At 37.4% G+C, this 25,805-nt stretch overlaps 3 protein-coding genes across 5 annotated transcripts; all 3 read left to right on the plus strand.

The window, feature by feature from the left end:
- Positions 1-260: 260 nt before the first annotated feature.
- slc19a3b (solute carrier family 19 member 3b) lies at positions 261-10,081 on the plus strand. 3 transcript variants are annotated; one of them, XM_051870423.1, is made up of 6 exons: positions 446-570; positions 749-783; positions 2,129-2,894; positions 4,816-5,008; positions 6,814-6,955; positions 9,527-10,081. In XM_051870423.1, the coding sequence occupies exons 2-6, from the start codon at positions 760-762 to the stop codon at positions 9,719-9,721; spliced, it is 1,320 nt and encodes a 439-aa protein (XP_051726383.1). In that variant the 5' UTR covers positions 446-570; positions 749-759; the 3' UTR covers positions 9,722-10,081. The 3 variants fall into 3 exon arrangements, with proteins under 3 accessions (XP_051726382.1, XP_051726383.1, XP_051726384.1); XM_051870422.1 differs by lacking the exon at positions 749-783 and having other exon boundaries at positions 261-570; XM_051870424.1 differs by lacking the exons at positions 446-570; positions 749-783 and adding an exon at positions 1,628-1,981.
- A 191-nt stretch (positions 10,082-10,272) lies between these two features.
- irf2bp1 (interferon regulatory factor 2 binding protein 1) lies at positions 10,273-15,149 on the plus strand. The gene is made up of 2 exons (XM_051870421.1): positions 10,273-12,905; positions 13,826-15,149. The coding sequence occupies exon 1, from the start codon at positions 11,051-11,053 to the stop codon at positions 12,890-12,892; it is 1,842 nt and encodes a 613-aa protein (XP_051726381.1). The 5' UTR covers positions 10,273-11,050; the 3' UTR covers positions 12,893-12,905; positions 13,826-15,149.
- A 4,990-nt stretch (positions 15,150-20,139) lies between these two features.
- On the plus strand, positions 20,140-24,375 carry foxa3 (forkhead box A3). Its single transcript, XM_051871118.1, has 2 exons — positions 20,140-20,610; positions 21,469-24,375. Exons 1-2 carry the CDS (start codon positions 20,539-20,541, stop codon positions 22,717-22,719), a joined length of 1,323 nt encoding a protein of 440 aa, XP_051727078.1. The 5' UTR covers positions 20,140-20,538; the 3' UTR covers positions 22,720-24,375.
- The last annotated feature ends 1,430 nt before the right edge of the window (positions 24,376-25,805 follow it).

Below are 25,805 nucleotides of genomic sequence, written 5' to 3' on the forward strand. Positions count from 1 at the left end.
CTTAAAGAAAATGTTGTCATTGTCCAGCTTTAGTAAATTCAGTATTGATTCATTCCGTTGTAAGAATCAATAGTTATTAATTAACTATACAAATAAACGTGTTGAATTGAACTGAATATTATAGTTAAATGATAATGATTAATCATTCATTTTATGGTTAAATCGAAGTCATCAAAGCTTTTGTCAACACATACACATATGTACCAACAATTAGGGCGTACATGCACACAGATCAAAGTCTCCATCATAAATATGTTGTTACCAACCTTGCACAGGATCTTTTTCTGGGAATCAGGGACTGGACTTGGCTTACTTTACACTGCACAACAAAAACGCCAATAGATATACCAAACCAACAGTTCCTGGACCTAAAAGGAGAGACATAATCTTGTGGTAGTGGAAAACATAGACAGGCAGATAAGAATGAATTTCTGGAAGAAAATGAAGAGGTCAGACTGGGTCTTACCCACTGTTTTACTCTCTCTTTATGGTTTCTTTGCCAACTGCAGACCTGCAGAGCCTTTCCTTACACCTTATTTAGTGGGACCCAAAAACATCTCAGAGGAAGTGGTGAGGATTGCTTTTTTACATTTGCATGTTGGCTTAGAGATTGAAGGACATATAACAACAATAGTCCGTAAAATAGGGCCCAATGTACTGTATTAATATGAAGGAAGTTTCTACATTGATTTTTCACAGGCGTTTCACCCACGTTTCGAATTACGCATTGCATTGTGTTGTGTTTTAGGGTTGAAGAAAATGTCCCTGAACTTAACGGAAAAGGTACTAATAATTTTCTGCCAGGACAATATGGATTTTTTACACTCCCATTACAATAGAAATGATAAAAGATGGCTGTCTTGACTGGATTTTGTTAGGTTGATGTATAGAAGCTCTTAAAAACAGATTTCCTTACCCAAACCAGGTAACATATAATCACAATAATAGGTAACAGGTAACAATAATCACAATAATCATCTATTTTAAAACATCAGCAGCTCAAAATTAAACTTAAACTGTTTATAATATTGGCTAACTGCATTAACAATCTCCATTGATTACTAATGACGATGTCGCACCCATGCTACACATGCTTTGTCAGTCTTATCTTAAAAATGTCTGTTACGCAATTTACCTCTTTAATTAGCTGCACTGATTTAAAATCATTTACTTTAAAGGCACACTGTGTAATTTTCGCCACTAGAGGTCGCTTATTCAAAACAAAGATGTAGCTCGATGATGCCTTGATTTCGCGGAATCATGGGAGGTGTTGTCTAATACAGTATATCATATTAACACATAAACATAAAATATTAAAGCGTCTTTGGTGTTAACATGGTTTCTACAAAATAAAACTGAAAATCGAGTGTAACATGGGTATGTCATTGATAGGCAACGTACGGACATGGTCCGTGTCCTGGTTAAAATTGACCCTTCGCAAAGACCCGCCCCCCTTACTGTTGTTTTGTCCGACAAGTCATGGCGCTGTCATGCCACACGCAGTATAAAATACATCGCAGAGCAAAGAGGACACTGACAACACGTCAACAGACAAGACAGAGCAGGTTACTTATGATATTAAACAAAGTCACAGCTTTCAAATTGTGTAATTTTTTTTAAGAAATTCGAACAATAAAAACCATTTTGTGGCTCTTTAATGTGTCATGACAGATTGCTGTAGTGCCTTAGCTCAAGCGGCTCGTGAACCGATCATCTCTTCCTATTAGTTAATTTATAGCATCAAATAAACATGAATGAACATGAGAAGGAATGTTGTTTAAAACTCGGAAAGACGTAAATACACACCATTTTTCAAGTTCAAGTCCACCGAGGTTAATCTTCTAACTCCTGACTGCTTTGTCGGACAAAATGGCAGATTCGGCATTATGATTGGTTAGATCGCTTGTCAGTCAAACTCCCGGCGAAGGGTCAATTGCTTATTTCTCTGGATTTAAACATTCTTGGAAACATTTAGGATAATGTAAGTACACAAGTCAACAAAATATATAACACTGTTCTAGTGGTGTTTGGATATTTTAATCCTAAAATCTTCTATATTGTGCCTTTAACATTTCCTACAGTCTCATATTCAAATGACCAAAAAACAATCTTCTTTCCTTTCATCCAGGTAACAAACTACCTGTTTCCCATCTGGACATACTCATATCTGACCGTGCTCTGCCCAGTCTTCCTCCTGACAGATTTGCTTAGATACAAACCTTTAATTGTAGTTCAAGGCCTTTTTCTTGTCACAAATTATATAATTCTGTGCTTTGCTAACAGCTTGACCGCTCTGACCTACCTACAGTTCAACTTTGCAATGGTCACCTCCACCGAAGTGGCCTATTTTTCATATATCTACAGCGTCATACCTCCTGAACGCTACCAGCGAGCCACGGGGTACGTTCGCAGTGCCATGCTGACTGGCTATACATTTGGAGCCACATTAGGGCAGCTGTTAATATCATTAGCTGGCACAAGCTACTTCCATGTAAACACTATTACTCTGGGTCTAATGGCAGTGGCTTTCTGTGTTTCTTTGGTCCTGCCAATGCCTCAACAAGGAATGTTTTTTAAAAAGAAGGTGGAGGTGTCTACGCAGACACTGAACGAGGTTGCAGACTCATCCGGAGAAGGAATGGATCTAGCAAAGGAGGATACAGGAATATGCTGTGCTTGGGGAAACATTAAAACTTCCGGAAAACAAATGTGGAAGAGTCTCAAAGAATCCTACTCCTCCAAAACTCTGCTGCAGTGGTCCCTCTGGTGGGCTCTGGCTACAGCTGGATATGGACAGGTCTTCAACTACGTCCAGCTGATGTGGGACCACATTGAGCCCTCCAGTACGTCCTCTGTGTATAATGGTGGAGTGGAGGCCATCTGCACACTTGTAGGTGAGGCATTTTGTGGAATATTTTAGTGAGCGCATCTGATTAGACATTAAACTCAAAGACTTTATTCACCAGAACACTATCAAAAGTGTAATAAAGCCATTATCTTTAATGATATCAGACTATGCCTAACCCAGAGGTTCCCAAACATTTAGATGTAAATTATTTACAAGAAGTACCCCCCCAAGATTAATATTTCAATTATTTATGAAAAATTTGCATTGTCATGGTTCTCTGATGTTGGTTAATCATCATATAAGATGTAAAATAGATCAAATATCTTGCTGCCTTTTTTAGTACACATTTAATTTATATAGAGCTGCACCTATATGGATGATGATGATTATTATTATTATATTGTTTTAATTCTAATTATAAAAATGATAATTACTGTTGTAAATTACATTCCTGAATATTTGATAATTAAGTACCAAATAATTATTCTACTTTATACGCTGCAAATTACAATACTAATATTTATGTTTTAAATTCTCTGCTTTTAAACGTTCGATTCTTCAAATTTTTGTTTTGGCAGAATACTGATGAAATGCCGTAAACTTCTAATTACAAAAATTTGGAAATTGTGCGAATGTGTAAATAAAGGGTGCATCATAATCAGCTCCCTAGTTCAGTAGTACTATCAGAGAGTCAGCCATTTTAAGGGCCGTGTCAATCGCAAAATCCTACCAGTGCTCTGAAACATTCGCTCCCTAAGTAGTCCCACAATGCACCATGAAAACCAGGGAGCATCGATGCTCACTATGTTACCTTAACAGAAATTTGAGCCAATTTACTACACATAATGACACGCAATAGATGTTTTTTAAAATACAAACCATTATTTCATTATATTTAAGTATAAACATTTATCGCTAGACAGGTAATGAACATAATCTAGCTGACATTTATAATTTATTTATGGCTGAAATGTTGCACAAATACGTAAAAAGCAAAGTGTTTATCATAATGTACTTCAAATAACATTAAAAAATAATGTCGGAAAGATATCAGCTGTTGTTCATAAATACCAGTAGTGATGTTGTACAATGAGGACGTTGTCATGTCACTGGAAATAGAGTCGTCATTGTTGTCCTAATGTGTAATGAGCCAGGGTCCTCACTGTCCTTACCAGTGCCCGAATTCATGTACACGATGATTCATGACCTAGGAGGCTAGTGTAAACACTAAAAACACTGTAAAGTGCACACGTGAAACACATTGCTGCTCTTCACTCTGAAACACTCAGCACGACAGACTGCTTATTTAATTAAAGGTAGGGTAGGCAATTTCAGAGAGGCTAGCAATAGCAAGCTAGCTTTGAAACATGTTTTGTATATGTTACCTACCTAACCTACCTTTTAATAATACCCTTTGATTCGATAATCGCACTAAGCTATTGTGATTTTAGCTTTATTTCAATTAATTCTGCAGCAACATTTATTTATTTTATTTTTTCATTTGATTAAATATTAGCTTTTTATCAACTCACGAACCTCCTGCAGTTCCCGCATATGTGTAAACCTCCAACTGGAGAACGATGGGCAAACCGAACCAATCCTGCTTTATCCGTAAATTATACATCAAATCATCATATGCGTCGAGCAGAAGTCTTCTTACACTTAATTGTTATGCAGACTGCATAGGAATTCAACAGCCCAGTATGTGTGGGGAAGATAATTTAAGCAATTACAGCAGTAGGGGTTTGGTTAGTAGTCACTTTAATTGCAGCAGAAAAGACTGTCTCCCAGTTTTGATGTCTTGACAAGAACATTCCAACAAAGGCAACATAAATGAGTACTGAGTACCACACAGAATAAAGATGAGTCTAAATGCGTTTCTCCGATTTATTTGTTGCCTTCCATTGTGCCTCGTCTTTGTTCACAGATTCTCTTATTGTGAGTGATGTTGTGATTGTTGCTTTCAGGTGCAGCTGCAGCGTTCTCTGTGAGTTATATCAGAGTCCAGTGGGGGGTGTGGGGCGAGCTCTCTCTGGGTGTTTTCTCTGCCGTAGGTGCAGGGTGTGTCTTTCTCATGGGCCTCACTAACAATATCTGGCTGTGTTACGGAGGCTACGCTATCTTCAAAGCTTCGTACATGTTCCTCATCACAATCACAATGTAAGTTATCCATTATACAATGTGCAGAAAGCATAAGATTAATTTATGAATGTATATATAAGTTATATAATTATATAATATATTATGTATAATATTTATAATATAATACTATAATAATAATAATACTATAATAAATGTAATTACAGTTTTAATTTTATATATATATATATATATATATATATACACACACACACACACACACAATGTGTTTTTTACATTACTTTAACTCAGCAAACCAGTTAAGCCATTTTCAACATTTTTTATTAGTTATACAAGATTTAACTCATTTTTAACCCCTTAACTCTCTCTTCCCTTTTTGAGCATAGACATGAAAATGCACTATCCAAATTTAAATGGTTGTAATTCATGAATTCTTTGGAATACAGACCTCGGGAATACAGGAATACAGTCTCTTTTTAAAGAAGAACCTTGGCAGATTATTGCTGAAGTGAAATATTTTACAACATAATTTTTATGTTAAAATTGATATAAAATCAAAGCCATATATCAAACCAAGTTGTGTTCCAAATTTGAAGTTGATATCACATAAATTGAAGTTCCTATTAAATTTTGTTTAGGCATAATATCAAAAACTGCCACCAGGTGACACCCACATTCCTTTTTTTTTTATGTGTTCTCATGTAACAAATTAATACATTCCTGTCACAATATCACTTCTATCACAAAACAGTCACCAAATATGGAACCAGTTTCAGACCTTTCCAATGATGTGTTTTATCAAGATTAGAAAAATGTTTGATTATAAAATAGTTCAAATACATTTTGTAATATGAAACATGAAACGCCCACTAGGGGGAGGAGCACGCCAAAAGGACTTAAAGTAGTTTCCATGGTAACACAATATCCAATTTCAAAATGGTTTTCATAGGATAAAATAGAGTTTTTAAAGGAACACTGCACTATTTTTGAAAATAGGCTCATTTTCCAACTCCCCTAGAGTTAAACAGTTGAGTTTTACCATTTTCGAATCCATTCAGCCGATCTCCGGGTCTGGCGGTACCACTTTTAGCATAGCTTAGCATAGATCATTGAATCTGATTAGACCGTTAGCATCTCGCTCAAAAATGACCAAAGAGTTTCGATATTGATATTACGCAGTACTGAAAATAGTCTAAGTTTGTGTAGTTGGAGAGTTAGCTGGGGACTAGGCGCTGCGTAATATCATTGCACCTGCTGCACCCATGGTACGGCAGCAAATTTCCTTGATTATTACGCCGGAATGACAATATAGTTCCTTGCCATATCGGCCTAGAAAATCGCAACTTTTCGTTTTCCGTCGGTCTTAGTACACGATGTAACTACAGAAGAGTCAAGTTTTAAATAGGAAAAATATCGAAAGTCTTTGGTCATTTTTGAGCGAGATGCTAACGGTCTAATCAGATTCAATGAACTATGCTAAGCTATGCTAAAAGTGGTACCGCCAGACCCGGACTGAATGGATTCGAAAACGGTAAAACTCAGCTGTTTAACTCTAGGGGAGTTGGAAAATGAGCCTCATTTTCTTCTGGAAAATGAGTGTTTCTTTAAGCTTTCAAATGATACCTTATTTATGATGATTACTAAAATATGTGAGAGGGGAATAATAAAAAAGAGCACTAAGTGTCCCGCCAGTAGGATGGTGACAGTCAGTTTAATATAATTTGTTATAAGTCGAAATTACTTATACGGCCAAGATGATTGTACTTAAAAAATTTAAGGCAGCAACACTTAAGTTTGTTTTTTTAGCAGTGAGTTTTCTCCTTGACTAACTTGTTTGTCCTTCTTTTTTTTCCTTTTGCTGGAAGGTTTCAGATCGCAGTTAACCTCTCTATGGAATGTTATGCTCTAACTTTTGGCATTAACACTTTTGTTGCCCTTACACTTCAAACTATACTTACTGCTGTTGTGGTGGACAATTCAGCCTTGGGACTGAAAATTACAACACAGGTAAGTGCTCACTACATGGAACAGAGTGAAAGCCTGTAAAGCCTAACATACAAAATAATAGACAAGATTTTTTTTCTTTTTTTGGAAAATGAACAGTTTATTGAACATGTAGACAAAATATAAAAGAAAATCAAAAAGTTAGCATATGTTTTATGTTTTGTATCATATTTGATACATCAGACTTTTATGACCGATAGTGAGAATGTAGCTTTGTCTACTCAAGAAGATGTCAATTAACCATAACACATGTAAATATCAGTTGTCACACTATATCTCACAGTCTTAGTAAGAAGATATTTTAAATGCTTAGTTTTATGATCAAAGCTCTGTAGTTTTTATTGTTGGAGTAAAATATATAATGCAGTGCAATTTAATGATGACAGAGAGATGAACAAATGAAAATCAGTAAAGATTTCAGAGCAAAAAGACAGGTGGACAGTTTTACAATTATACTAAAAGTCCTCTTATTGCTAAAAAGGATAAACTATCATTCAGATGACAGAAGGCATGTAGTAGATTGTGTACAACAGGTTTTTCAGCAAAGTTTTGATCATGTTGATCATTTAGAGGCCGTAGATGGGCCATTCCACCGAATGGGTGACATTTGCATGTTGTAACTCTTCAAAATTAAACTTTATTTTTTATCTTTTTTCAACACTGAATCTAATACTACACATATTTAACTACTCAAAATGTTTATTGGTCAATCTCAGGCAACTTTATTTAATTTTTTACAAGGTTTCAAAGCAGAAGATGGATGCATGTTTTCTCAGTCCTGTTACCAAAACTCATGTGCCATTTAAAAATCATGTCAGTTAATTCCTTTGTATTCACCTAAAGAAAGTGTTTATTTTAAAGAAATGGCTGCTTATTTGTTCAAATAATTGATATTTGTGACAAAAATAAAAAAATCACTTTATATTAAGGCAAGGTGTATTTTAATACAAAATGCAAAACATTTCTTCATTAAAGAAGACAGAAGCCACAAGTTTATAATTTTTTTAATAGTTTAATTTATTTAACAATTGTGTAAATGATGGATCAAACAAAACTGATAAAAACAGTGGTTTAACTTTTTTTTTTTTTTTTTTTAGAAAAATAAATTTAGTAACAGGAATAAACATTGGATAACAGGAATGAGTGTCCATATGTGTGTGCATGTGTGTGAGTGAGATTTCTGTGTTGAAGGGATGTGCTGTGTGCTAGTAGTACTTCACAGCGAAGGAGGTGGAAAGAGAAAGAAAGGAGAGAGGGGGGAAGAGAAAGGGTGGAAGAGAAAGGGTGGAAGAGAAAGGGTGGAAGAGAAAGGGGGGAGGGGTGAAGAGAGAGGGGTAAGAGAGAGGGGGAGAGGGAGGGAAGGAAAGACAAAAAAGGGGGGAAAAGAGAGGGTTGCGGGTGTGTTTCACTCCTTCCCTTGCATCATGCCATGGGTGGGTGTTTCAGGCAACTGCATAGTATGGGTTCTCTCCATCTTCTACAAAAGATAAGAAAGAAAAAGACAAAAAGATTAAGTCACTTCGTGGTGGACTGGCTCCCTGCAAGTATGGTATTCACATCCTAAAACTAATCCTAAAAATCTACAATTTAAGTAATTTCAACTGTAAAACTCATGATACAGGTGAACAGTATTTATATCAACAAAATATTCACACTATTAAATCAACAAAGCAGAGGACTCTACTCACTCCTGTTATTTTTCATATGAGTAACAGGACTGAAAGTAACAGGATTGAGTTTTTAAGCAAAAAATTATCAAACACATGACATATGGCCACAAGGCGTACATGCTAATAGCATGAGGACACTGAGCAACTTCTAGTGACTTACCTAAAGTTAATATTTTTAAAATAAACAAATAACATCTAAGAAATAATTTAGGTAACAGGACAGTACATTGAGATTGACCCTCTCATTCATAATTTCATCAAATATACAGAAATTAAAATGAGAGGACTTACTTTTGGTCTTCTCATGGCCTGCATAAGATCCAGATGATGCAACTTCCTGTTGAAAATGTGTCTTGTGGAATGTTCCAAGTTTTTTAGAGGGGGCAATGTGTGAGGGTAACAGGACTGAGTGAAAACCTGGGGACACGACTAAAATGTATATTTTATATAACATATTATGGATTTCTTATGAAATTTTTTTGTTTAGCATAGATGGTATATGGAGTAACACAACAATGCAAAAATAAGATTTCTGAAAGATTTTAATGATTATATTTCATGATAAAGTTTAGGTTTATATAACGGGGACATGTAACAAATACTATTTTTTTAGTATTCTCAGTAGTTTTTAATGTTTTAAATTATATATTTTAAATTTGCAGTTAGATTAATGTTCAGGACACTTTGCTTAATAATAAAATGTATTTTAGAGTTAATTTTTCATGCATATTTATACATAAAATGTCCTGGGGACAGAAATGGCACCCATTCGGTGGAGTGGCTCAGAAATGAATGTATAAAATATGAAAACAGTGAGCTTTATAGGGTTAAAAAGATTTTCATGAGAGTAAAAGAATAGCCATGAATGTTTGTATTAACCTGTATTTTGGCCCTTCTTTTACAGTTTCTTGTATATGGAGGTTACTACAGCACCATCTCTGTGCTCTTCCTCACACAAGGGTTGTACACAGTTTGTAAGCATTACCGCAGGTCTGCAGCAGAAACAAACACAGACCAGCCTCCTCCTGCCATTCTGGAGCAGCAATCCGAATCAGACAGAAGTGGAAAACAGGATCTTCATCCACAGTCACCATCATAAAATATGATGGAACATTCAACACAATGAGTTTACAAAAAAAAAAGGGAAAAAAATCACAAGCCCATTGCTTTTTTGTCTTTTTTAATGTTGTTATTAGCCTAAACTAAAACTATACTGTAAGTGGTTGTGTATTGTATAATATGTATAACTATAGTAGTCAACATTTGAAGTGGATCAAAACCATTCATCAAAGTTGTCCTAAAACCTTCTTTTTAGGACAACTTAGTTCTTAGGACAACTTTGATGAACGTTTTTGATCCACTTCAAATGTTGACTACTGTATTTATTCAACCAGTATATTTGCATAGACTGTTCTGTCCTGTCATTTCCTGTTTATAAATTAAAAAGAAGTGATTACTATTTGTTCTAAGCAAATATTAACCAAATGCTAACATTTTAATAAAATAAGCTTGCTTAGACGATTTTCAAGTAAAAAAAAAATTCAAACATGGTAACATTATGCTTTAGAAATAAGTATCAAGAGTATATCATCTTAAACAGAATCAAACAGTTAAACCCGTAAACAAAAGACGAGCGCTTACTACAGTAACATGGAACGTCATTTCTGTAATATAACACCGGAAGTTTTTGAAACACGTCGTTAGGAATAGCGGACGTGACGTTAACTATTTGTAAACTGGGAATTGCAGTCGAATAACATTTTTGCCTGAACATATAGCAGTTATTCACATTTATCAATATTGCTGGAGTGGTTACGTTTTATTTGACTAAGCAATTGTCATTACAATAATCTTTTTATAACCAAAAGAAAAACAACAACAACGATGCAATATATGTCATTATAGTTCGAGATAAATCTAATAAAATAAATTATATAAAATATATTCTAAATAAATAAAAGGCAAGACAATAATGATACATTAAATACATACAAATTATTTTCCGCAATAAATATAATTAAATAAGTTATTTTACATATATATTGTGAGCCTTACAACAAAAAGATGATGTGATGACTGATGCCTCTCTTCCATTAATATCTGAGGACTTTATTTATAAAAAATAAAGGACTTTCTTTGGGCAAAAGCACTACGAGTGAAGAGCGCGTTCAGCTGTACAAAACTACACTTCCCACAATCCAACGGCTCAGAGTTGCGTAACTTTCGGAACGTCTTCCAGGAGAAACTCTGCGGCCCAGACGACTTGGCAGAAACATCAAACACCTCGATTCTGAATGACACAAAATCCGACGGAGTTGTATATAGTCGTCCGTAACGAGGAAATAGTCGATCGCAAACGCTCGGAGGCTGACTGTGAAAGAGATTCAGGGTGGATTTGAGAACGCAAGATCGCGAGGGCCTATCAAATATGTCCTCTTCCTCGCAGGCATCTTCCAGGCGGCAATGGTGCTACCTTTGCGACCTGCCAAAGATGCCTTGGGCCATGATTTGGGACTTCAGCGAGGCCGTGTGCAGAGGCTGTGTGAACTACGAGGGCGCGGACAGAATAGAGTTGCTCATCGACACGGCGCGGCAGCTCAAGCGAACACACGTGATGCAGGACGGCAGATCTCCGGGTCCGCAGCCTGGCGGTAAACACGGTCCCGCTGGTAAGGAGGGTCCTATGGAGGCCGGCAGACCGCCCTCCGAGCGATATGAACGGGGAAGGGGAGAGTATGGGTCCAGCAGGCTGCCCAACGGGCTGCCTAGACTGGAAGATGGAGGTCCGCCTGAGGTGAGTAGGCAGAGTCCTACTGCCAGGAGGACTTTGGTGGGGGCTGTGCCACCCAATTTAATGGCGCAGGGGCTTGTCGGAGCCCCTCATGGTCTGCTGACCGCCATGCCTGGTCTGAATGCCCGAGCCGGAGGTGCCCCCTTGACCATTTCTGCTCCCATGTTGAACGAGATCAGTAAAAGACAGGCCCTGGGCATGGGGATGAATGTGGGTGTGGCTTCTTTCATGAGCCCTGAGTTTGAAAAGGAGCTCAAGGAGAAGCAGAGGAATGCTGAAGCACTCACCGAGCTCTCCGAAAGTGTAAGGAACCGCGCGGATGATTGGGCGGGACGGCCCAAACACATGCGCGAGGCCCTGCACACCCTTTCTGGCTGCACCCCGTTCAATGTCCGCTTTAAGAAGGACCACGGCCTGGTGGGGAGGGTGTTCGCCTTTGACGTCAAGCTGATGGTTGAGTTTGAGCTGAAGGTGTTCGTCGAGTACCCGTGCGGGTCTGGTAACGTGTTCTCCAGCGTGTTAGCGCTAGTCAAACAGATGTTCCACGACTCTCAGAAAGACACTGGCAAGGTCATCAACTCCGGCTACAAATACGTGGAGTATGAGAAGAGGCATGGCACCGGCGACTGGCGTCTCCTGTCAGAGCTTCTCAGCGATGCAGTGCGGGCGTTCAAAGACGCACCGGCCCCGGATGCCCTCCCACAGCCGTACCTGGATGCCAGCTGCTCCATGTTGCCCACCGCGCTCTGCCACATCGGCCGTCCCACGCAGCCCAGAGTACGCAGACGCAAAGCCTCGCCCGAGCCGGAAGGCACCGAGAGGATGACCTCAGAGGAAATGCGCCAGCACTGGTCCCTCGGTGTGTACCCTGGCATTCCCGGCCATATGCCCGCCACCTCGCTAGCCAGCGCAGGACAGCCACCGGAGGCCCACAGTAGTGACCCTTCGCCCATCACTGCGCTCATGAGCGTGGCTGACAACGTCGGCACTGCCACCCCTAAAGATGCTCCCGGCGGCAGCGGAAGCCACTCGGCGAACGCAGGCCGTCAGAACAGCACCAGTCCTTCGCCCGGCGGTCAGCGGCGGCTGGCGTCACGCAACGGAGAACCATCGGCTGGCAGTAGCTCGGGAGGGCCGACCACGACCGTCACCGTGCCCCTCTCTGACCAGGGTGCCGTTATGGGAGCCGAAGGCTCAGGAGGAGCCGCAGGCGGCGGCGCCCCTCTCTGCTGCACCATCTGTCACGAGCGCCTAGAGGACACACACTTCGTCCAGTGTCCATCTGTGCCCGGGCACAAGTTCTGCTTCCCTTGCACCCGAGACTTCATCCGCAGACAGGGCTCAGGAAGTGAAGTGTACTGCCCCAGCGGGGAGAAGTGCCCCCTCGTGGGCTCCAACGTGCCGTGGGCCTTCATGCAAGGCGAGATCTCTACAATCCTGGCAGGTGATGTGAAGGTGAAGAAGGAAAGAGACCCCTAACGGCCAGCAGCAGGTTAGAAAACATGCATAATTCAGAAAGGATGCATTAAATTGATCAAATGTGACAGTAAAAACATTTATAATGTTACAAAAGATTTGTTTCAAATAAATGTCGTTCTTTTGAACTTTCTATTCAGCAGAGAATCCTGAAAAATGGTTTTCACAAAAATACACTGCAAAAAATGCTTTTCTTACTTCGTATTTTTGTCTTGTTTCCAGTCCAAATATCTAAATATTCTTAAATCCAGATGCTTTACTAGATAAGTAAAATGACATTTTTTTTTTTTTTTCTTGTTTTCTGGGGGAAAAAAATCAAAATGAAGGGAGTTTTTGCTGAAAACAAGGACAATTATCTGCCAGTGGGGTAAGAAAAATAAGCTTGTTTCTGTTTGGGACAGAAACAAGAATTCAAACAGAAACAAGATTATTTTTCTTACCCCATTGGCAGATAATTTTGCTTGTTTTAAGCAAAAACTCGCTTCATTTTGATTTTTTTTTTTTTCCAGAAAACAAGAAAAAATATCTTAATCATCATTTTTAGATATTTGGACTGGAAACGAGACAAAAATGCTAAATAAAAGCATTTTTTGCAGTGTATTAAGCAGCACAACTGTTTTCAACATTGATGATGATAATAACATTTTCTTGAGCAGTAAATCAGCATACTAGAATGATTTCTGAAGGATCATGTGACACCAAAGACTGGAGTAATGATTCAGGAATAAATTGCATTTTACAATATTTTCCAGCAGAAAAGAGTTATTTTAAATTGTAATAAAAATTCACAATATTACTGTTTTTTTTACTGTATTTTTGATCAAATAAATGCAGCTTTGATTTCAAAAACATTACATTGTACCAACCCCAAACTTTTGAGTGTGTGTATATTATTTATAATATATGTTAACATGTATTTTAATGCCTCCCTAACAGAACTACACCTCACTCTGAGGGAGCTGCGATCCTGAGCCCTAAAGATGGCCGCTGTGATCGTGTGACCCACGGCACTGAAGAGACGACTGCTGGTGGGCAGATCCTCTTCCTCCATCTAACCAGGCCCCCTCTTGCCCTTCACTGTCTTTCCCCCCCTCATTTTCCTTCCCTTCACCGTCTCTCTTTCAGCCAAGACGAAGGAGAACACAGCCATTTTTCTCTTCAGAGATGCCCATGTATTAAACCCTCCAGCACTTATTTCAGACTCATAAATTTGTTGGCCCCTGTCGATTCTTAAGAGCTTTCAGTCCTGCAAAGTGAAACCAGGTTCACGTATACCATGTGGTATTTACTATGACAAGAAACGCATTTCAAAGACCCAGTGGGGTGAGCAGTGATTTCCCAGAATGTGCTACAAACCACCAGACAGATGCAGATTGTACAGCGGGAAGCTTGTTCGCAAAGGCGGCTTCCTTCACAATCACAGAACTGCACCGACTTCAGGCCCACTTTTGTTTTTGCTGTTGTCTATGCTGCATAAAACTAGTCCAGGAATATTACTAAGTGCTAAAAGCCCTTCCTTCAGATTGCTTCTTGATACAGCATGTATAATAGATATCTTTATGTTTTTTACTCCGTGTAGATTGTTATCCCTTTCAATGGTTATAGATGTGCAATCTCTAGATTTGATACTATGTTGCTTTATGTACCACTAAGTCTTTGAATGAATAGAAAACCAAAGATAGACAAGCTGAATATTGTCGTATCATATGATGCTATAACATATATTTTTGTGGTAAAATGGTTTCGTGGCTTTCATCAGACAACGAGGACAGATATGGGGAATGTTTTACATTGGGAACTTATGGGTAGACACACAATAGATTTTTATTACGAGTAAGCAGATCGCTATATTTTCTATTGTAACCCATTGGCTTTTAAAATCCTTGGAGGCGATGACTAGTTTAATATTACGACAACAGAGCCACTCTGTTTTTTTACAAGTATATGTTTTTTCTTTCCGTTTTTACATGTTAAAGTCATACTTTATGATAATTGTTTTAATGTAATGATAAAAGATTTGAAAGAACCAGCTTATATTAGACAGGTAGTCCAATAAACGGTGGCCCCAAACATATTTGGGCCCTTGTAGCTTGGGTTCTCCATAATGTTTTGACATGTCTTCAGTCTTGTTTTATGACATTGAAAAATATATGACTAAATATATAAATGCACAAAGTACTGTTCTGTAAGACCTCTGTTTAATCGGCTTTTATGTTACAGCTTAAATTGTATTTAAATTAAAAGATTGACTTTTCACAAACTCGGAGACTTTGTTCATTTTTAATGATGTGCCTATTTAACCCTTCAAATGACTTCCACAGTGTAGTCAGGTTTTCCAGTAATAAATCATTTCTTTTTTGACTTGAATAACACTTGAATTAGTTTTAGGTTATCTGGCTAAACATTTTTACAGCCTAGTTAACTTGGAAAACTACACAAGTCCGATGTGGAAACGGTATGACCCAATAAAAGGTGGAACTGCGCTGGACTTTGAATTAGTCATTATGAAAGTGTGATTATGTGTAAACCTCGCTGGCTTGTTTTTATACCTACTGGAGATTCATATAAAGCGTTCAAGGTTAGAACATGTTTGCTTTCTTGTAGTCTCTGCTTATCTGCTGTTTGTGTGTGGGAAAGGACATGATTTCAAATGTCACCGTTTAGATCTGTTTACAGTATTTTCGAACATACATGATGTTTTACAGTTAGTTAGCAGTTAATCCAGGTCACTTTGAATGTTGTCAGATCTCTGACCCACTGCAATATCTAGGTAATTGTCAATTTGCTTGAAGGCAGGGTTAGTGTTTACTACAACTAAAATCATTAAAACATTTTTGTCACTTGAAATAAAATAAACGTTAACTAAAATTAAAGAGTAAAAATAGACATTTAAAAAAAAAAGCCTAATAAAAATAAAAACAATAAAATAAAGCAAAAATTAAAACTATAATAGTATCTCAATGATTTTAAATGAACAGTGAAAGTCTGGTGGGTTCCTCTCATCGGTTTTGTCATTTGCTGTAATGCTAAACTTTGTCCAGCAGATGGAAATATTCTACAACATATTGAAACAGAACGAGAACTGTATCGGGTTGTTTAGTAAACACTTGATTTAGTTGATAAGCAGTGAAATGAAATGTAAAACAAACAGTATTTAGTGACATGAATGCCATTACACCTCATGGGACTGGACAGTATTTGTAAAGTCTGTATAAACCAAAAATTCCAACAACACAATATAGGGGCAAAGGATTTACTTTTAAAACAATAACCTTTCTAACTTTTTCATGCATTTTGCAGCGTGTAAAACCTCAAAAGAACTTTGTGTAATTTTACATATATACTTTTCTATAGAATAGAATAGAATAGAATAGAATATGCAGACTCAGCAAAATGATTGGCCAAACCATTGACCTTATAAAAAAAATAAGTATATCGTTTTATTAAGTAGGCCTATATGCTTAAAGTTCAAGTACTGTATATTTTAAAGTAAACTTTATGTAGTAAGTATACTATTTCAGTACTACTTGTGACTAAATTGGCCCATTTTTTAGTGTATAAAAGTATACTTTTAAGTAGCCTACATAAAGTGTAACAGTAGTAAACTTTGAGTAGGCTACACATTTTTTTGAGTACAGTTTTTCGTTTGCACTGTAACTACTACAAGTGAACTTATAGGTATACTGCTAGTTAAATACTTTTATAGTTTATGAAAGTACACTTTGACATATACTCTTATTAAACTACTAGTTTAGTAGTTTTATCCTGCAAGTATACATGTAAGTTTTCTTTAAGTGAACTTAACATCGTTATAGTTTAGTGGACAAAAATTCACACTCAGAATTAGGAGCATATCTGTTTTCTTTATAAATCAATATTTGTTTATAAAATATATTTGTAATATAAACAATGTAAGTTCATAAGACAGTATGTAAAAGAAAGTATTTAATAGGCTTAATCAAAAGAGTAATACTTAGAATACTTTTAAGTATTTCGATCAAAAGGCTAAATATACTCTCAAGTTGTACACTCTAAAAAATGCTGGGTTAAAAACAACCTAAGTTGAGTTGAAAATGGACAAACCCAACAACTGGGTTGTTTTAACCCAACAGTGGGGTTAAATGTTTGCCCAACATGCTGGGTAGTTTCACTTAACTCTAATATTGTTTAAAAATTACTGTATTACTTGCTTAAAATGAACCCAAAATTAACATTTATTAATGTTTAATAAATGAACATTTATTAATCAGTTTAACAAATAATAATTTAACAATAAACATATATTAAATTGCTTATTAACAAATGTTCACCTTTTATTGTTGCCTGACAGTAATTATGTGTCTGATTTTTAATATCCAACATATTTTGGGTTCATTTTAAGCCAGCCATATAGTCATTTTTTAACAATAGTTGAGTTAAATAAAACTGCCCAGTGGCCAAACATTTAACCCAACCGCTGGGTTTGTCTATTTTCAACCCAACATTTTTTATTGTGTACTTAATTTTAAGTATATTTATGAGATGTACATACAAATAAACTTAAAGCTATAGCACACTTGAATAAACTTATTTTTTGTGAGGGTGGTCAGACATGGAACACGTGATTCGTTGATTTTCAGGGGAAAAAACCTAATGTTTACTTAAAATCAGTCTTTTACATTTAGTCACATAAAAGAGCCCCCTTTAATTGTGCTTAATTGTATTGAATGTGCAGTCAAATCTTAGAAGTAGCCTATAAAGTGTGCTTGCAGATAGGCTAATATAATATTAATAATACTAATACTAAAAAAAGGCCACTTAAGTGTAGGCTACTCAAGTACACTTTCAATAAATTACATATAACTTTAATAGCCTATACATTAAGCAGTGAACTTTAAGTACACAACTTTTTATTTGCACTGTAAGTGAACTTATAGGTATACCGATAGTTTACTATTAAATACTTTTATAGTTTATGAAGTATACTCTCATTAAACTATTAGTTTAGTAGTTTTATACTGCAAGTATACATGTAAGTTTTCTTTAAGTGAACTTGACATCATTATAGTTTACTACCAGTGACTTCACAAAAATTCACATACTCAGAATTCAGAGCATATCTGTTCTCTTCATAAATCAATATTTTCAAACAATGTAAGCTCATCAGACAGTAAAAGAAAGTATTTAATAGGCTACTCAATCAATAATACTTAGAATACTTTTAAGTATATCTCGATCAAAAGATTAAGTACAAGTATAGGCCAAATACACAGACTTTTCTGTCAAGTACTTGTAATTTTAAGTATATTTCTGATAAGTACATAAAAATAGACTTATGGAACATGTGATTCGTTGATGTTCAAGGGGAAAAAATGACTTAAAATCAGTCTTCTAGTCACATAAAAGACCCCCAATTGCGCTTAATTGTATTGAATGTGCAGTCAAATCTTAGAAGTAGCCTATAAAGTGTGCTTGCAGATAGGCTAATGTATAACATTAATGAAATAAAAAGCCACTTAAGTGTAGGCTACTCAAGTACATTTTTAATATATTACATATAACTACAGTAATAGCCTATATTACGACAAATACAGATATTGCTATTGTTCTTCAAACTCTTTGTATTTATTTTAATAGTTTTAGGGTGAAAACTTCCTGCCTGAAGTCTGCTTATTATCTGAAGTCTTCCATGTGAATTCTTCGTATTTTCAATCTGTTAGACTATCATTAATGACTCACTGCTGTTCGACTCCTCAAAAGCCTTAAGACACGTTTCTAATATTCTGCTTCCTCCATTAGCGTCACCCATTAAGACTATTGTTATCCAATTATAGAGGTGTTAATGAACGATGCGCCGCTGCATTGGCATGAGAAGCGCTGAGCCAGCAGGAGGATGTTCAGATGTGTGTTCGCCAATACACCATCTCAAGACACCGCGCGCGGGGATTACAGAGGAAGAAAAGCGTGCCGAACACTACATAGACAAGTCTGCAATTCTTAAGACAGTTTTTGTCTTTTATTCTTGATCATGTGCACACACACATAGGAACATTCGCTGAAATTTCTCAGTGGAAAAATCCCATCTGATTTGATACAAGCTATCATAAAATTAAGAGCAACTGGAGAGTGAATAATTCTCTATCTATTTTAGATTGACATGTTTGTAGATATACAACGGTTGTTGTTTCATGGGAACATCTCATAAATTGCATTTTGGGGGTCAGGTCTCTCCTAATCCTGTCGACCCCCCGCCAATTGATCAATTACATCTCCATTCATTAGCCATTAGGAAATGCATTGACATTGTGATGTTCCTGTCTGCGCCTAACAACAGATGTGTATTCACATAGCTACTACAGTCGCATCTTCACGGGTCATTTCAAGCCAGGAAAAGTTCACAGATGTTCTCACTGAAAATTTGTGGAAAGACTTCAAAATTCGAATCTGCTTTTGACCAGGAAAATGAAGGCTAAACTCGCAAATAAAAGCGATTTGCTTGAAATAAAGTAATGATAGGCCTAATAAAATATAGGCTAATTAAAAACAAAATAATAGGCTAGCTATAGGATGAAAAATGAACAAAAAACTACGATAAATTTGTAATTAAAACGAAAAGGCGGTTTTGTCGCATACCTATAAGCTATTTGCATATTTTCGAATCTCATACTGCGCCTTTAACCATCAAATCAACGTATTTTGATTCTCTTGTAGTTCTTCAATAAACAATCGCATATGTCCTCCTCAGGTTTGAGAAAAGACGGCATGAGATCATCTTTTTTAAATTTCGAGAATTAATCACCGTCCTTCTCTTACTGTGACCGTCGTGAAAGTGATAGCCGAGGGGATTTAACAACTTTTAAAACTGGCACCTCAGATTACTGATGTGGAGCCCCGCCGTGATGAGTTTAAGCCCTGATGAGCTTATACCACCCTGAACACATCACTGATGACGGAATCAAATGATTGACAAATCAAAAGCAAGTCTATTCGCATGTCAAAAACCTCACTCAAGAAAAAAGCCAAAGAACATAAAACACCAGTATCTATCTATCTATCTATAAGCCCAACCTTCTGTAAGTTGCCCCAAATCTTCTACATTTCTATTCATTTTCATTCTAGGCCTGAAGTTGTCTGGGATGACAATTGAGATGGACGCGTCGGCTGGCCAATATACAGAACAGCAGGGGGCAAGAGAGACCTTTAGGGACGTCTTCCTGAATCCCGGGGCCTGTTTTGGGCGGTCCCTCACCTGCGCGTGTTTAAAGCCTGAGGTGAGGCTTTTTCTACAGTACTCACCACAGAGACCTGACACAGTCTCCACGACAGCTTCACTTTGGACTTCTCGGGATTACTTGAAAATGTTTACGGGTCCTTCCACACACAAGAACTGAGAGAACTAAGTTACCCAATCATGAGAAACCAACTGATTGATCCACGGGACTGAAGACAACAGAAGAGCCTAACTTTTTTATTACGGTTCATGCTGTAATATTACGTGGAATTACAAAGTGTGTCGTCTTGTGGGACGGTTTTGTTGTTGTTGGGGTTTTTTTTTTTTTTTTTTTTTTTTTTTACAAAACCGCTGAGGAAAAAAAAAAAAAAACACAAGGGTATTTTAATACACGGTTAGTCTCCGGTCACTTTCTTACGAGTTACAACTTTATTTGGGGATGTTGAGCTCCGTGAAGATGGAATCACATGAAATTCCGGAATGGAATGCTTTCTACAGTGAGGCAAGCGAGGTAAGTTTTGGAAAGTCTTCAATATTCGATTGATAGTTAATCAAATATATATTTTTAATACAAGAATATGATGATAGATAGATAGATAGATAGATAGATAGATAGAATTCGAAATAACATGTAACATTAAATAGGATAATAAAATATCATCTATAGAGATGTCATTTTTGCACGTTACTATTATTTTATTAATGGAATAAATTATATTTTTAAGAGTCGACATTTAGTTTTCGGTTAGATTTCGATTTTAATTTTACGTTACATTCTCGTGCACTCGTTTTACATGCCAATAGGCCAGAAAACGTTATCTGTGAATTTTATAAAATAGAGAATTGTTTATTCATAAAGCAGCATTCTCCATTCTATATGTGCGCATTTCCATTCAAACTTGTGTTATTGCTGCCTAAAATATTGCGACCGCAAACACTGCGCCAAAATTGTAGCCTAATTATTATTATTATTTATTTGTTTATTTAGTATTTCTTTGTGTTTATTTCTAATTTTGAGACTCATTCTAAGATTGCTATTTTAACACCGACGGTTAAAACATCACAATAGTGCTATTTTAACTGAAATTTCGTTTTATATTTTAAAACGAAATTAAAAGAGTTCATTATAAAACACTTAAATTACACTTAATTCTATACAAATCGTGTAATAACAGAAACTTAGAATATAACAAAGTTAGGTTGTATTGTAGTTTAGCATTAACTTTATAATATAGAAGCCTTAGGTGAAATGCTGTTATAATCTAATGTTGTGTGTGTTTATAAACTGTTAGATTTTGTTTCATAGTTACTAAACTCTTGATAACATATTGAAGGTGAAACATTAATGTCCTGTTTTATTTTCTTTTAGATGTATTCCTCTCCGAGCGCCATGAACTCAGTGAGCAGCTTGAACAGCTACATAAATCTGAACTCAGCCTGTTCCACATCCAGCATGAATATGGGCTATCCCAGCACAGCTCTCAACAGCAGCCCATTGAGCGGCATGGGTGGAGGCCCTAACCACATGAGCCTGTCCCCCTCCTCTCTGAACCCCAGTTCTCTGACCCAGCTGGGCTCTTCAGCCTCCTCGCTGGGTCCCCTCTCGCATTACCAAAGCATGGGTCAGCCCATGTCCCAGATCAGCTATCCCTCTCCTACCTCTCTTAACCGGACTAAGGAGATGCCGAAGCCCTACCGTCGCTCTCTGACCCACGCCAAGCCACCATACTCCTACATATCCCTCATCACGATGGCGATCCAGCAGTCCAACAGCAAGATGCTAACCCTCAACGAAATCTACCAGTGGATCATGGATCTGTTCCCATACTACCGCGAGAACCAGCAGCGCTGGCAGAACTCCATCCGCCACTCTCTGTCCTTCAACGACTGCTTCGTCAAAGTGGCACGTTCGCCCGACAAGCCCGGCAAGGGCTCCTACTGGGCATTGCATCCCAATTCTGGGAACATGTTCGAGAACGGCTGCTACCTGCGTCGCCAGAAGCGCTTCAAGATCGAGGAAAAAAACGGTAAAAAGAGCTCGACCAAGTCCCAGGAGGGTGGCGGTGCCGCCAAAGGCGGCCACAGCGGTGAGGGCATGCAGGAGGAGCACAGTCCCGCCACCGGCTCCGAAGGTGCCGACTCTGCCCATTCCGACAGCTCCCATGCCGGATCAGCCTCGGAGGAGCAGCAGAGGAGCCTGGTGCAGCTGGACTGCCCCTCTCAAGCGCCCAACCTTTCACACAGCTCGCCAGTGCCGATCCCATCTTCGGTGTCCTCCTCCATGCCCCTGTCTGGCTCGCACCTGCACTCTCAGGGCATGGGCGGCAGCCCTCACCTGTTGGCCAGTCCAATGCAGCATCTGGACCCGCAGAACGACCCTCTGAAGTCCATGGACCCACACTACAATTTCAACCATCCGTTCTCCATCACCAATCTCATGTCCAACGAGCAGAAGATGGACCTCAAGTCGTACCAGGACCAGGTGATGGCTTACAACAGCTACACCACATCTTCTCCCATGGCCGCCAAACAGATCTATGACACTGCTGGTCCATCCGCCATTGACTCTGGTGCGTATTACCAGACCCTCTACAGCAGGTCTGTCCTCAATGCATCCTAATGTGCTTACCAGCCATTTGAACTCTACAGACTCTTAATGGCAGGACATCTTCAACTCAGAGCTTGCTTTGCCATCAATATGTTTCCTGCACTCTTAAAAATAAAGGGGGTGATTTCATATAAGCAGTGTTGGGAGTAACGCATTACAAGTAACTTGAGTTATGTACGTAATCAGATTACTTTTTTCAAGTAACTAGTGATGTAACGCATTACTTTCCATAAAAGGTAACTAAGTAATGCAATTAGTTACTTTTTTAGGGAGTAACGCAACATTGTAATGCATTACTTTTAAAAGTAACACTGCATATAAGAAACATTTTTGTTCCCCAAAGAACCTTTCAATGAACAGTTTTTAAAAGAACCATTTTTTCTTAGTGTGAAGAACATGTTAAAAGAACCCTTTTTCTACTAAAGAACCTTTTGTGCAATGAAAGGGTTCCATGGATGTTGAAGGTTCTTTTTTGGAACCCTAGATGCCAATAAGAACCTTTATTTTTAAGAGTGATGCTGAGAAAAATGCTTTTACCAGAACCAAGGGACGGGTTCCAATGCTATTTTACAGAAACTAATTTAATTAACATATATTCAGGAACTAAACGTTTTTGGTTTTTGGATGTAACACAGAAGATGTATACAAATGATGCCATGTGTATATACTGTTTTGGGGAAGCAGGAGTTAGGCATTTATTTATGAAGGGAAGAATTTAATATATCTTGTGCGATTTTGTGTTGTGAAGTTACGTAAACAATGTGACAATAAGAGGACATGAGCATGATTGAGTTCAGGTTACTGCTGTGAGCAGGTGTTACTGTGTTACAGGGAAACTCTCCTGTTTTGTGTTACGGCATAACGCATGTTCATTTGAAGTGCACTAACATACAGTGCACATGTAAGGAGAGTGTGTATCATTATGCTTGTCCCTCAGAGAAGCTGAAGAATTACTTTTTTTTACACTTGGCCATGAAGTCGTTTTGTATATTCTGAAGAATTTTGTGTTAAGTATATATATATATATATATAAAGAGATAAAAGTTTGACAAAGATGGATTAAACTGTGGTAAATCCAGCTTATTTGTTTTTCAGACTTCCCTTTTTAGAGTAAGATTCATGAAAAAGATGTCAAAGACCTTTCACTGTTATTCCAGTGTGCCAATGCTCAGCTTCGGCTCTTACTTAGATCAGCAGACAATGCACTAAGGGCCATTTCCATACAATACTTTGCACTAGTGACCTCTCTGTTCTTCACTGTTGGGGAGGGGTGGGATTGTTTTGTTACAAAAATGCTTTTGTAACTACCTTTTTATCAGAAAATTATACAGACCCTAACGAAATTGCCATGATGTATTTTTGTAAGATCTTGTCATTTTAAAATCTCCCTCAGAGGTCTTAAAGCAGTTTTAATAATAAAAACTTTGTCTCAAGCCATCATGTCATTCATAAACAAATTTCTTGCAAGTCTTGTAAGAAAGCAGGTCAGAATTGATGTTCTTGTACTGTTTAGTTTTATTTAAACCCAGCTTTTTGTCCATTGGGCTTAGAAGATAAGTGTCTTAATATATATATATATATATATATATTGCTTTATTTGGTTGATCGTTTCATGGTATGTTCTTAATGTTTGTTATGTTCTCTTCTTATTAAAAAAAAAACTTCTCACATATGCTTTGGAGTTGTTTTAAATATACATATTCCTAAAATATAAATGTGACACTATTGAAAATAGTAAAACGTAAAAAATATTATACATTGATGAATCTAAATTACCCTAGGTAGTATTTTAGAACAGCTTGTACACTGACTCTTAGTCAGTTTTAGAAGTTGTTGTCATTTTTATGATGTCTTAAAGTATTACAATGCATCTAATCAAGGATGAACAGAACGCTGCCAGAAAAAAATGACCTTATTTACCCATAAAAGGTTCATAGTAGTTCCTTAAGGGTACATATTACTACTCTAAGATACTAATATGCACCCTTTAGGGGGAGAAAGTTGTACCTTTAAGTGTACTGCCCCTACTTTCTGCAAATGAGTGAAGAAATAAGCAATATTGCAACATGATCATTGCAGAACTGAAGATTAATACAGAATTGTAATTGCACCAGAATTGCCCCATTTTGACATTTGAAATCATCAGGTTTGACATAAACATGTATAAACTTAAATTATGCATAACTTATGTGCAGCTTAAAGGGATAGTTCACCCAAAAATGAAAATTACCCCATAATTTACTCACCCTCAAGCCATCCTAGGTGTATATGACTTTCTTCTTTCTGATGAACACAATCTGAGTTATATTTTAAAATATGCTTGCTCCTCCAAGTTTTGGATGAGATTTTGAAGCCCAAAAAAGTGCATCCATCGATCATAAAATGTACTCCACACGGCTCTGGGGGGGTTAATAAATAAGGCCTTCTGAAGCGAATTGATGCGTTTGTGTAAGACAAATATCCTTATTTAAAACTTCATACAGTAAAATAACAAGCTTCCGGCACGACAGCCACAGGCATTCGACTTATGTCCAAAAAGTGTTAACTTGCACGGCGTAGTACACAAAGACATGATATACTACGTGTTATAAAGTAGCGTCGTTAGCGTAGATGGCTTTGTGTAGTACGTAAAGTTTTAAATAAGGATATCTGTCGTACACAAACGCATCTATTTGCTTCAGAAGGCCGCGTGGAGTATGTTTTATGATCGATGGATGCACTTTTTGGGCTTCAAAAACTCAACCTCCAATCACTCCCATTATAAAGCTTGGAGGAGCCAGGATATTTTTAATATAACCCTGACTATGTTTGGCTGAAAGAAGAAAGTCAAATACACCAAGGATGGCTTGATGGTGAGTAAATCATGGGGTAATTTTCATTTTTGGGTGAACTATCTCTTTAAGCGCTGCTGTCAAATTGTTATGCTGATAATATGAGTTAAAATGCACTGCAAGTTAGAAAACACTGAAAAACAGAAGCGTTTTCTAATGGATCCCACTGTATGTCTAAATAAAACAATCACAATCTGAAGGGTGACATTTTGAAGACCCTTACTGTAAAATGAGAGCATGAGCAATATAACAACCATGTTGCAGACA

This window comes from Ctenopharyngodon idella, chromosome 18, assembly GCF_019924925.1.
Source record: "Ctenopharyngodon idella isolate HZGC_01 chromosome 18, HZGC01, whole genome shotgun sequence".
Lineage (NCBI taxonomy): Eukaryota > Metazoa > Chordata > Actinopteri > Cypriniformes > Xenocyprididae > Ctenopharyngodon > Ctenopharyngodon idella.

Bases quoted from the DNA above. Each gene is read 5' to 3' on its own strand.
- foxa3 (XM_051871118.1), top strand. From the start codon at position 20,539: ATGTTGAGCTCCGTGAAGATGGAATCACATGAAATTCCGGAATGGAAT. The intron at 20,611-21,468 runs GTAAGTTTTGGA...ATTTTCTTTTAG, and splicing joins TCTACAGTGAGGCAAGCGAG to ATGTATTCCTCTCCGAGCGC.
- irf2bp1 (XM_051870421.1), top strand. From the start codon at position 11,051: ATGTCCTCTTCCTCGCAGGCATCTTCCAGGCGGCAATGGTGCTACCTT.
- slc19a3b (XM_051870422.1), top strand. From the start codon at position 424: ATGAATTTCTGGAAGAAAATGAAGAGGTCAGACTGGGTCTTACCCACT. The intron at 2,895-4,815 runs GTGAGGCATTTT...TGTTGCTTTCAG, and splicing joins GGCCATCTGCACACTTGTAG to GTGCAGCTGCAGCGTTCTCT. The intron at 6,956-9,526 runs GTAAGTGCTCAC...CTTCTTTTACAG, and splicing joins GACTGAAAATTACAACACAG to TTTCTTGTATATGGAGGTTA.